Raw genomic sequence first — 12917 nt, forward strand, 5'->3', positions numbered from 1 at the left:
AAAGCCGTGTTTGGACCCCACAATACTGAATAATTACTGACCAGTATCTCATTCTTGGGGAAGTGCTAGAATGGGTTGTGGTCTCTCAGCTCCAGAGATTTCTGGATGAGACAGAGTATCTAGATCCATTTCAAACTGGCTTTGGGCCTGTTTATGGGGCAGAGACACCTTTTGTTGCCTTGGTAGATGGCCCACACAGGGAACTGGATAGGGCATCTGTGTCCCTGTTGATTTTCTGGATCTTCCATCAGCTTTCAATACCATAGTATCCTCCTAACCTGTCTCTCTGGAATGGGACTTGGGGGCACTCATGCCCAGGTTTTGACAGTGGTCAGGAGTGCATTTGAACAATTGAAACTAGTGCACCAGCTACACCCACTTCTTGAGAGATCTGATCTGGCCACTGTGACACACACCCTAGTTACTTCTCGGCTGGATTACTGTAACATGCTCTATGTGGGGCTGCTGATGGAAAGTGTCAGGAAACTTCAGTGGGTCCAAAATGCAGCAGCCAGATTGCTGACTGGGGTTACTGGGGTTGCATAACCTCGCTGTTACAGCAGCTCCACTGGCTCCCCATCAATTTCCAGGAGCAATCCAAAGCGCTGTTTTTAATTTATAAAGCCCTAAATGGCCTAGGTCCAAGCTACTTTCCATTATGAGCCAGGTCAGGAGAGGTCCTTCTCCTGGTCCCACCTCCTTTGCAGGTGCGTCTGGTGGGGACACAGGAGAGGGTCTTCCCTGTTGCTGCTCTGAGACTTTGGAACTCCCTCCCACAGGAGGCCAGCCCGGCCCCATCTTTGCTGTCCTTCCGCAAGCAGGCAAATACCTTTCTCTTCAGGCAAAACTTCCCTCATTAAACCAGCTACCTGTGTGTGATTTTTAGAGGGATTCTTATGCATTACTGCTTTGACTGGATTTTTAGTACTACTTGTGTTTTCTATTTCTCAGAGTGGCATTTAAAAATATATATTTGTATACTTATTGTTCTTAGTTTTAATATTGCCTTTTAATGATATACGATGCCTCTTTATACTCACTGTTCTTACTGTTAAATACTGTTTTCTAATGAAGTTAACTACTGTTGTATAATCATTATTTTCAAATTTAAATAGTGTCTTTCAGTGTTGTAAGTGGCCTTGAGTCCTTTCCAAGGAGAAAGGTGAGGTAAAAATATTTTAAATAAAAAGTAAATAAATAAGATTTTAAAAATAGAATTCATAGGGGAATCTATAGCATTTTCCTGGCTAAAATCAACACACCACGAGAATTGGAAGGATGTGTAAACCTCATGACTTGCTCTTGGGTGAGCTTTCAGTGGATGCTCCCTTTCTTTCCAGTCATTTCCATGGTAAAAACATCACATACACCGTGCACTTAGATGGCATTAACAATGGCTGAATACACTGAATAAACATTCACAGGGTGGACTGCACAAGTATAACGCGATATAGCCCTGCTGGTGCACTTGAATGGATGCATTTCTGCAGATGCTTAAAGCCCTTTTCTTTTTAATAATAGAATGTTTTGAGCTATGAGCTTAGTGGATGACTCTTGTGTACATTCATACCCAAGTCACTAAGAGCAGAGTGATGTAACCGAAATAATTTAGTGCCCTGGTTTGTGTTTGTCTGTAGCTTTTTTTCATTTCAGGTTAAAAACCAGTGTCTAATGTTGGGGTGGGGGATACTTTGCTTGTTAATAGTTCAGTGAAGCTGGATTTCTCCTTCTCATGCAACAGCAGTAGGGACTCACCATTAAGTAGCTGCGTAGCCTGTGGCTTGTGAAGCTTTTGCAGTATGCAATGACCAATTTATTGTTGCATATTTTATCCATACGCCATCTTTCTTCCCAAGAAAGGAAGGAACGTACTGAAGAATGGCTGAATTATTTTTAAAAATGCATATTTTTAGTTAAGATGGTGAGCCGGATTTCACCTTACTTTAACTCTGTTGGTTTGCTAGTGGTACTGAGAGTAGGTCTGGGACAATCTTAACAGCAAAAATCCTAGTGGTGGTTTTCTTGCAAATTGCAGCTCATGAACAAGGTGTTGTGTTGGTTGAGCTTCTGGACACATGCCTGATTGGGTGCATGCACAGGAAAGAAACCTGAACTTCCTTAATGAGCCGCAATTTGCTGCTGTAACTTATGTGGATTTCCACCAATGAAATTCTTGCCATTGCTGTATGAATACATTGCCACTTGAGCAGCATCAGTATTCCCTCCTGTCTTCTGTCCCCACACCTCCATCCCCTGTATCCCACAATCTGTTCCTTGAGCATCTGAAGCTGATTTAGAAGCAGATAGGGTGGAGTAAGGAGAGGATGGCCTGCTTGCCTCCCTGTTCTGCAGAGAGAAGCTCTTCTGTTTGGTGGGAAGGACAAATAGAACACCACCTGTTAAGACCTTTGTGGGTTTTCTAGAATTAGTGGCCACATTTTTCTTCTTCCTATGAGTGGCTTGGGGGAGTGTTGAGGCCACAGATGGGCAACATGTAACTTCAGGGCCACATGGCTTCTGTTGCAAGCCCCCCCCCCAACCTGACACCCTCTCATGTCTTCTTGAAGAGGCTTCTGGGGGTTACAATTTGCCATCGGGGGGGGGGTAAGAATATTTTGGGGCTGATGTTGGAAGGCCAAAGAGTCCTCCTTCCCTCCAGGGTCTTGAGGAGAAGCCTTGCCCTGCTTATAAAAATAGTTCACATTATTCACATATGTCACCTCTGATAGATCGCTTGCTTGGCATGATATACTGGAAATGTTCAAGCAAATAACAAAAATACATCTGTAATTGCTGAATTGGTGGTAAGCTGCAACATTTCTAGTGTGCCTGTTTTCTCTTCTTTTGGCAAGGTTCCTTTATGGGATGGAGATAATTTCAGTTATTATTCAGTGGTTTGAATTTGCATATCTCCAAGGAAACCTGAGAAACTAATAAAGAAGTAGGGATTATCTGTTTTCTTTCAGCAATTTCCCCTCTTTCCAATAAATAATGCAAAGTAAAATCTTTATTCACCCGTACATTTTCCAACAACAACATACGTATAACCTGAATGATATTTCATTGATCAACAGAACGAAGTGACTGTTTTGCTTGCAATTTTAAAATATTTTTATTTATAGAAAGAGAAGAAACAAAAATTTGATTTTTATTTGAAAAAAAATCAAAAAAGGAAAAAAAATGCATACCTAAAAAAATTTAATGAATTAAATGTGATTTCTCAGGAAATGAAAGCAAAGGCTCTTTTGCACGACCAGTTCTCTGTGTTAAGCCTGCCACTAACTTCTAGCTCTGTTGCTTGTGGCATGGCCAGGATTCTCAGCAAGGTATCTGAGGATGACACAGCACTGCAAATACTTTGGGAAACAACCATTGTATCACTGCATCAGAAGCCACTCCTCTTTTAACCAGTAGCTTTAAAAAGAAAAGTTCTTAAAGCTTGTTTAAAGGATTGAAGAGAAGTACAGTTATAAGATGACTTCTTCATATCTAATCTGACAAGAATTGACTGTGAATTGTCTTTATTTGTAATGATGCTAAATCATTATCATACTTGCAGCTGATCTTTCTTCTGATGTGATTACTGCTGGCTTTATTGTTTCATTGTCTGGATGCTTCAGTATATGCTGCATGTCATGATGGCTAGAGCACTTAACGTGGACACTCAGGCATTCCCCCCCCCCAAGTCCTTGCAAATTCATTAGTCCTCCTGAGTGGCTATAGCCCAAGCAGCCAGTCCCCTATACTAAAATATAATTATGGGAAAAGAAGGGGTGTGTGTGTGTGTGTGTGTGTGTGTGTGTGTGTGTGTGTGTGTGTGTGTGTGTGTGTGTGTGTGTGTGTGTGTGTGTGTGTGTGTGTGTGTGTGTGTGTGTGTGTGTGTGTGTGTGTGTGTGTGTGTGTGAGAGAGAGAGAGAGAGAGAGAGAGAGAGAGAGAGAGAGAGAGAGAGAGAGAGAGAGAGAGAGAGGGAGAGAGAGAGAGAGAATCCATGTGAACCTTATCCTGGCAGAAAAGATTGGCTATAAATGTACCAATAAAGCTTTCAGTTCCATCCATTTTTACCACACTTTTAGAAGGCTAATAAAAATGAGCTATAGTGTGGGGTGGCACATGTGGGTTGAGCATCTGAATTGTTCTAGGCCTTAAAACTAGTATTGTAGTATTGGAATTAGTTCATGATTTTACAGGCAGCAAAGATATACAGCTCGTGGTGAATAAATGTCATGCTTCACCATTATTGTCAATGGACCCTAAAGACACGGACTGACTTTAATTGTACCTTTAAAACTCTGCCTGCCTATGGGTGGTTCAGTCTACGTGTAGTCTTGAACTTGCGACAGATCTCATAGTCACAACATCTGGCCCAACAATCACAAAATCATCATTATTCATGTCTGATTTTTGCCTACATAATGTCTTCTGTAGTGCAATAAATCCACCCTTTGAAAAACATCCAATTTTTTTGAAACAGAAACTTAATATAATTGTACAATAATATGTACAATAAAACCATCAAACAACCATCTCTCTCTCTCTCTTATAATCATATATGATGAACCCAATTTGATTTGTTTTTGTAGCTCAGACAGTGCTCCTGATCCCTTCTGGAGATACTGACAAGGTGTTCAGTGCTGTAATTACTTCTTGTATTTCTCTTGTATTGGTTTTTTCCATAATGAATCACAAAACTGCTTCGGGGGGGGGGGTACATTTTGTCCTGCTTGTCCCAGGTGCTGAAATTGCTAATTGCAGGCCTTGGTTATACTCATGAAGGAACCGTACTGTTTTCTGTGGAGCTTCGAGGGAAAGACATCAGAGAGGATGTCCTGAACCCACAGACCACGAAGTCCTCCAGTGACCACCCAGAGAATGGGAGGTGATGGGGCAGCAGCAAACAAGCCCATAATCCTCACCTGGGCTAGCATGGGCATGCTGGGGCTAGCTGGGTGTTATGCCTGAATTCAGTATATGGTTTTACAGAGGAGCATTAGTATAAAACACAGGACAGGACAAATGCAGTCTTGGTCTCACTGGGTTTTGGTGCATTTGGGAGAATGTGCGAGATGGATTTATCAGTGTTCACTCCTGGGCTGTAGCATTCATTCCTTACCAAGGAGGATAAGATGGTTGTGCCAGCCTCGTGTCCTTTAGTTTGGAGGCAAAACTCTTTTTATTTAGGCCGGCTTTTGGCAACTGAGCTGACTTGCTGTGGAAGGGGTTTTAAAAGGCCAGTATTGTTCCTTTTCTTTTTTTTCTTTCAGTTTAATTGAAATTAGCCTTACAAGGTGCTGTTAAAAAGTCATGATGATTTTTCAGAAATATATGGGAAGTGCTAATATTTTCAAGGGCTAATCTCTGGTCCGCTTGAAAGCGGAGCTAATCCTTCAGGTGAGAACAAAGCAGTAGTGGGGTGGTAGCACCTTGAGCGGGTTGACAATGATTTTTTTTTCTTCCAAGTGATCATTTTCCCCCAGTGCTAAATCAAACCAGCTAATAAGCAGCAATTGGTTCCCTGCTTTATTTTCCTCTCTTACAGGTCTTTATATCCCAATGGGCTGCCTGGCGAATATTCTATTCTAACTACTTTTCGGATGTCTGGAAGCACACTCCAGAAATACTGGAGCGTTTGGCAGGTTATGGATGCTTCTGGACAAGAACAAGTTGGACTGAAGCTTAATGGACAAGCCAAGTCTCTTGAATACTCATATAGAGGAATTGATGGAAGTCTTCAAACAGCGACATTTCTGGACTTGCCCTACCTGTTTGATTCCCAGTGGCACAAGGTCATGGTCGGTATAGAGAAAAACACAGCCAGCCTTTACATCGACTGCACCATGATCCAGACTTTATCCATAAAACCAAGGGGAAAGATCAATGTGGATGGCTTTACCATGCTGGGAAAACTGAACAATGATCCTCAGATTTCAATTCCGGTAAGTTTTGAACATTTACCTTTGAAAGAAAAAGAGCTTGCTTTTCTTTCTTTAAACTGGTAAATTGGTAGAAGGATTAAAAGACATTTGGTTCCAAATAGGTTAGCAAGAAATGGATCTGTGACTTTGATATCGCAAGGAGGGGAGATTAATTCTCTTTTAATAAGCTTCGAATGCCAAAACCTAATTATAATTGAATATCTGGAAATTGGCTCTTATTGAACCTTACAAGAACCAGGAAGGTACCTGGGGCGAGAAGACCATTCCTGAAAGCAAGAGATTATTTAATAAATCACACTAAAATGGATGCTGCATTTACTGGAGATTTAAGTGTAAGCCTTATCTCAACTTATAACATATCGTAATTAAAAGCCATCAAACCTTTACAAATTAGAAGTGAACATGACCATCTTTGAACTGTAATAACCCAAAGCAGCTTATCAAAATTTATTGTGCTGTCAGAGACATTCAAAGTCTTACTGATTTATGTAAGCTGGCCATTGAAAAATATGTTTACTTTATCCTATTTTAGTTGACCTATGCCCCACTTTACTCCAAAACTGAGGGTAGAAACTGAACTATCCTAATGTAAAAGGCACAAATTTTCCTACAAAATTCACAGTTGAAACCCAGAACATGACCTCTTTGTTCATACCAAAGGAAAAATTTTGAAGAATAAAACAAAGGTTTATTCTGGAATACAAGCTACAGTAGGGCAAAAGGTGAGCATTTTTGGATATCATCCAGAAACCTTTCTTATGACATCACCATTAAGTGGGATACTTTTTAAATGAGAAAATAATTCTGGCTGTAATAATTTGTACAATTAGTACCTAACAAATCTCCATGCAGGCTTGGATAATCTTAGTACCTAATGTCACAAAGTACTTTTTAACATTATAATGTAACGGAACCTTGCCCCCCAAAAAGAGAAAGGATTATATATATAAATGCATTATGTTTGGATATTAGTTCTGTAAATGTATTTTATGTAATCATTTGCTTCCAGTTTAGCCCGTGGCAGAACATTTGCACCATACTTAATTCAGATGAACTAGATTTCAGAAATCCTGGTGGTCAGAAACATGTTGTTCTTTTCTTGCTGTTAATATTCTATTGTCACCAGCTTCCTTGTGAAGTGCAGTTAAGGTCTTAAGAAAAGCCCCAACAGTGACAAACTATGCATCAATGCATCTGTGTGATAATTCCCATCCAGCTGTTGGTTTGGAAGAGTGACTGCTTCCATCTTTCTCTATCAGGCATCTGATACTGTAACTCCCACCTGAAACTTGCTTCTCTCTCTCTCTCTCTCTCTCTTTCTTGTGTGTGTGTGTGTGTGTTGAAAAATAGTCTTAAACTTAAAAGGCCAAGGGTCTCTAGATTGCTTTATTTTATCACCATCATAATTAAAAATATCTAGTAGACTGACCTCTGAATTAATCAGCACCAGAATGTGTTACTTTATAGCAGATTTGGACAGGTTTGCAGCTTTCATGTAATTATTGGTTAATTGGTAGACAAAGGCTGGTCCTGTAACATAGATTCATTCTCAGAGTCATTGGCTAGAATCCTGTTGTGCAATTGACATTGCCTCAAGCTGATTATGACATCAGTCATGATGATTTTTTTGGAAATGAAATGTTTCTGATTTCTCCTCTGCATATCTTGAGGTTCCCATAAAATCTCTTTCATCATTGGGAATCTGTGGGAGCCATGAGAGAGAAGGGGGAAGTTTTTAATTTCCTAAAATGGCTGAATGCTAAAGCGTGATCTCCAAGTGGAAATCATGTTTCCTACACCTGACTGGGTTTGTGTTGACCCAGCCAAAAAGCAATGGAAATGTGTTTCAGTTTGATAACTTCAGTTAATGAACAGGTAGGCTTTTGAGTTTACCTGTTTCAGTTGGTTTCCATTTTAAATATAGAAGAATGTGTGACAGTTTGCTGTTTTAGCTGAGGCAGGATTCTTTATTAAGCAGAGCAGAGAGGTATTATGTAGCTATATCGATTGAATAGTGCCATTGGTACGATTCGTACATGACTCATCCAAGCTGGGTAAGGGATGAGTCAGGGAGAGATAGGAAGATGCAGCACCTCTTGATATGGGATTACCACTGTACCACAGTGTACGCACCCAGTCTCGTCTGATGTCGGAAGTTAAGCAAGGTTGTAGGAGGTTAGTATTTGAATAGCAGATCTTTACGGAAAAAACTGAGATGTCCAGGTAGGACTAGAAAACATCTTGAAACCATGGTGAGATGCTGATAGGTAAGAGTAGGGAAATGAATGAAACTCTGCTGAGCAGCTGCCAGCCAGAGTTGACAATAGTGGGTTAGATGGTCTACCTCAGTACAAAGTGGGTTGTTGGTTTTTTTACACTTCCTTGGGTTCAATAAGAATCCTACTTCTGAGGAGCATCTGACAGTAAAGAAATCTTTACTGGTGGTGTAGTGCACATGTTAAGGTGCAAACCCTCCTCATGGAAATCCCTATAGCGGAAATCAAAATATGCAAGTAGCTGCTTTGACTCAAGCGAACAAATTCATTATTATAATTTTCCGGTCTCCAATAGGAGCCGATCTTTTGAAAAGCTAATGGCTCTTGATTATTTGAGACTAAGACATCCTAAAACATGTTGCCACTGGAATAGATCACAACTGATCCTTCCCCCGGGACAGAGAGGCTTGTAGGGGTTGCAGATGACATCACAATGCTTGCTAATAAAAAAATTATGACCCTTCAGTCCCAGCAAGCCTAGCTCTGACCTCCCACTGCTGTTTTGCTACTAGAAGAAATTACAAGAAGGAACAGAGCTGGATGGCTTTGTCTCAGTTACAGTCTGCTTAAATCAGTGGTCAGGGAACAGGGGTAAATTACCCAAAATCAGGTAAAAATGAAAATCCTGGGGGTAATGAGGATGTGACCTTAACCCCCTTCCCTCCTCCTCTTCTGCCCAGAGGGGGAGTCCCTGGCTGCCCGATCGCCCCCTTCCCACCTCCTTCTCTGGCCCAGCTGCAACCCAGCCACAGAGGATGGTGGCTGGCGATGGGCCCCGGCTGGTGGCATAGGGCAGCTGAGGCGATGGTAGCAGGGCTGGCCATGGCAGAGGGTGAGGCCGGGGCGAGCAGCTGAAGTGCCCTGGCCAGGAGGAGCCTCTCCTTCTAATGCCTGAAGAGGTGGATCATGGCTCAGGGGGGCGGGCACGGGCATGACGGCGGCCTGGGCCAGGCTCAGCCTCCTGGCACTAGGACACCGCTGCCTCATAGCGTGTCCCCGTAGGAGCCCGTCAGGCAGCAGTGGCGCTCATGGGGCCGTGTGACGTCCTTCAGCGGTGCCTCCACGCTGGCCAGCTGGGCCTGGTGGAGCCTCTCACCCTCTGTGCAGCAGCCGTCATGGCGTTTCGACAGCGAGGCCCGCAGAAGCCCTGATGGCAAGGTCCGATGCAGCTGCCCCGTGAGCAGCCACCGGAGCCGGTGCCGGTGCCAGAGCGGAAACTGGTGTCGGGCATCCCCAGCGGGTGAGCCACCTGCTGCTCTTCAACGGCCACTCAGGAGCCACCCGCCAGTGGAGAAGGGGAGCCGCCCCCAAAGGGCCAAGGACAGAGCGCGGCCCGCCAGGCGGCGGCGGAGGCGGAAGGGTGCAGGCAGCGAGGCTTTGTTGGTGGCGTTTGACTGTCCGCGCATGACCGAGATCCTTCCTTTTAAATCAAGGGGGTAATGTCAGCATATATAATTTTTTTGGGGGGGGGTAAAAGGTAAAAAAGTTCCCTGACCCCTGGCTTAAATGAACTAGGACACAGTTCTGTCAGGTGGATAAAGCAATCACTTAGGAGCTGGCTAACCATCTTGTCTAAGCTTTGCTGCTCCATTGATATTCATCTTATCTGTCTACAGATCAAATATTGCTTTATTGTTATCATACTTCGATTAAACTCATACATAAACCGATTTTAATGGTTCTAAACTGGAATGTAGCCAAGCACTTTGGCTTGCATGATTTGTTGACCACAACACTTATTCAGCAACAGCGTCTGAAGGCTTACTCACTAGTGTCTTTTTTATTTTATCCACTCTTCTTTTTCATGAGCAATCCCTTCTTCAGAGCCTTCTTTATTCATTTTCTTGAGGTTCATAAGCAACCTGTAGGACAACTAGACTGATAGGTACAAGTGTCACCACATCTTGTTCCGTGAAATGCAGTGACCTGCTCACGTGTAAACATTCATCTCTGTCACAGGGACCACAAATCAGTTACACAAGGATTTCTGGCAAAGACCTGGTGGCTTGATCTTGCACACACTGACAGAAATGCAATCGGTGTAGATTTCTCTACCTGCAGCTAAATTACCCACCAGATGGCAATATAACCAATGATGTCCTCAAGCTCTTTGAATGAGAAATATAAACAATTGTGTAAGAGGTTTAAAATTCAGCTCTTAACCATATAGTGGAAATTACACACATACAAGTGGGATTTCTTGAAATGTGTAAGGAATAAAAGATATTTGCCTGTGATGCTTTGCAAAAACACCATTATGTGATATAGGCCTTGCTTAGAAACCAATCTTACAATTTTCCAGAAATGGCAAAACAAATTGGTAGGCTTCAAATCAGAACCCACTTTTGACTTGAGGAGGATGTTATGAGGAGGCAGTGAAGTAATAGGTAAACATGTCTTCTACTATATTGAAAGTTTTGTGGTTCTAGTGAGTCACTTTTATAACCCCAGAACTGACTATGAGAAGTCCACTTGTAGTTTCGTAAAACCCTTGGGAAGGGAGAATACAAGTCCTGGTAGAGAAATGTTCACAATGCGATTATGAAACAAAGCCGTGATTTGTTTTAAAGGAGAAACACTGCTCCTGAAGGAGGACATACATATATCGCCATCACCCTTACAATATCAGATGAATGAATTGTCTCAACATTTGCAGCCTACACATGAAACTCTCATCCAGAATTACAAAAAGAGGAAAGATGACTAATACTTGTACATTTCCTTCCTCTGGGACAGTGCCAGTTTGCCCAAGACCACATAGGCTGGCTCTTCTCATGGGAGGCAGAGTGGGGTATCAAATTCCCAATCTCTAACTCATTGAGCTATTCAGCTAGGGTAGTTAGGACACAGTTCTGAGCATGGATCTGGTCATTGCAATTTGAGTAAGCAGGAAGGTTCTTGCTTGAAAGGAAAGGAACTTCTTAGGAGCACACAATATCACCATTAGTGATGTAAACATATAACAGTTAAGATGTGGATTGTAACCATTGAAGTCCTATTGCATAAATTAAGCCTGCATAAGGGAGATAATGTCACTGCCACTAATTAAGGTGCCCCTGCTCCTTGCTGCTATGCACAGTGAGGAATCAAACTTCCCTACCCCTGTCACCACTGCCAGGTCTATGCTGCCCTAAATGAGTTAGTTTTATTGAGGTGCCACAAGACTATTTATTTGTTGATTTTCCTGCAACAAAAATATAGCTACCTTTTAGAAACAGATATCAGCATTAATTAGGTAAGTAACTAAACGGAGAAATTGTTTGCTATGCAGATAATTATAAAAATATTTATGGAATTAAGCAGATCACCTAATATCATAGCTACTTACTAATACTGTACTGGCATGGATAACAAGGGCACGTTTGATTGATTGCTTGCTGGTCTGAAGAGTTTCTGAGAACAATGTGGAGAGTTCTGAATTAGAATCAGTGACAGAAAAGCAACTAACTATTATGGTGATGCTAAGAACACTGATACTTGGAAGTGAGTCCTGTTGTTTCCACAGCAGTTCCAGATAATTAAACATTTGCATACTATGCTGTCAAAATTTGGAGGGAATGTAACACATTCTGAAAATGCCAGAAGAGGAGAAAATGAAAGCATAATCACAATTACTATACTGTCAACCCCCGACTTACAAACGGCCCTAGTTACAAACATTTCAACTTACAAACCACTCTGACAGAAAAATATTGACATGATTTGTGAACTTAGATTCGAGTTACAAATTGAAAAAACGCATGGGAGGTGGGGAAAGTGCAAAATTTGAACTGTTGGCCAGTGAAGAGGTTGCCTGTCTGCTTCCTTGCTCTTACCAGCATTTTGAGAGTGGATTTGGAGACAGTCTTCAGACTGCCTGATACTGCCTGGTACAGTGCTGTACGGACTGTATTTTTATTTTTTTGCTTTTTAAAAAATATTTGATTTTTGGATTTTTAAAAGGTGTTCCCTCCCTCCTTTGCTGCCCCCCCTTTCCCCAAAAGGTGCTTGTATTGGCTTATCTTGATTGAAAAGGTGCTTTTCAAGGTGATCTGTTGTCTGAAAGGTGCTTGGTTTTTCCCAGAAGGTGCTTGTCTTGGCTGAAAAGGTGCTTTTCCAGGTGTTCTTTTGAAAAGGTGTCTGTTCCTCCTCCCCTCCCTCTTTTCTTTTTTTTTTAAACCTAAGTCATCAAGGGACGTGGTGGCGCTGCGGGCTAAACCGCAGAAGCCTGAGCTGCAGGGTCAGAAAACCAAGCAGTCGTAAGATCGAATCCATGCCACGGAGTGAGTGCCAGTCGCTTGTCCCAGCTCCCGCCAACCTAGCGGTTTGAAAGCATGTAAATGCAAGTAGATAAATAGGGACCACCTCGGTGGGAAGGTAACAGCGTTCCGTGTCTAAGTTGCACTGGCCATGTGACCACGGAAGATTGTCTTCGGACAAATGCTGGCTCTATGGCTTGGAAATGGGGATGAGCACCACCCCCTAGAGTCGAACACGACTGGACAAAAATTGTCAAGGGGAACCTTTACCTTTACATCTTAGGTTAAAAGGAAAAAAAGAAAAAATTCTGCCCCTAGTGGTAGGAATGGATTAACCAGCTTTGTATTTGTTCCTATGGGAACTAATGATTCTAGTTACAAACAGCCCCTCGACCTAAGAACCAAAAACAGCTGGAATGGATTAATTGGATTTCAATACATTCCTATGGGAAATGCTGATTCAACTTAC

The 12917-nt window shown here is 42.2% G+C and overlaps 1 protein-coding gene across 1 annotated transcript in view; it reads left to right on the plus strand.

Moving 5' to 3' along the window:
* Positions 1–12917, plus strand: part of COL9A1 (collagen type IX alpha 1 chain) — a 100992-nt gene that overhangs the window by 6535 nt on the left and 81540 nt on the right. Inside the window, exon 2 of the mRNA XM_078386115.1 lies at positions 5538–5934. Coding sequence (XP_078242241.1) covers positions 5593–5934 — 342 coding nt within the window. The 5' untranslated portion in view covers positions 5538–5592. The remainder of the gene's footprint in view (positions 1–5537; positions 5935–12917) is intronic.

This window comes from Pogona vitticeps, chromosome 1 (genome assembly GCF_051106095.1).
Source record: "Pogona vitticeps strain Pit_001003342236 chromosome 1, PviZW2.1, whole genome shotgun sequence".
Classification (NCBI taxonomy): Eukaryota; Metazoa; Chordata; class Lepidosauria; order Squamata; family Agamidae; genus Pogona; species Pogona vitticeps.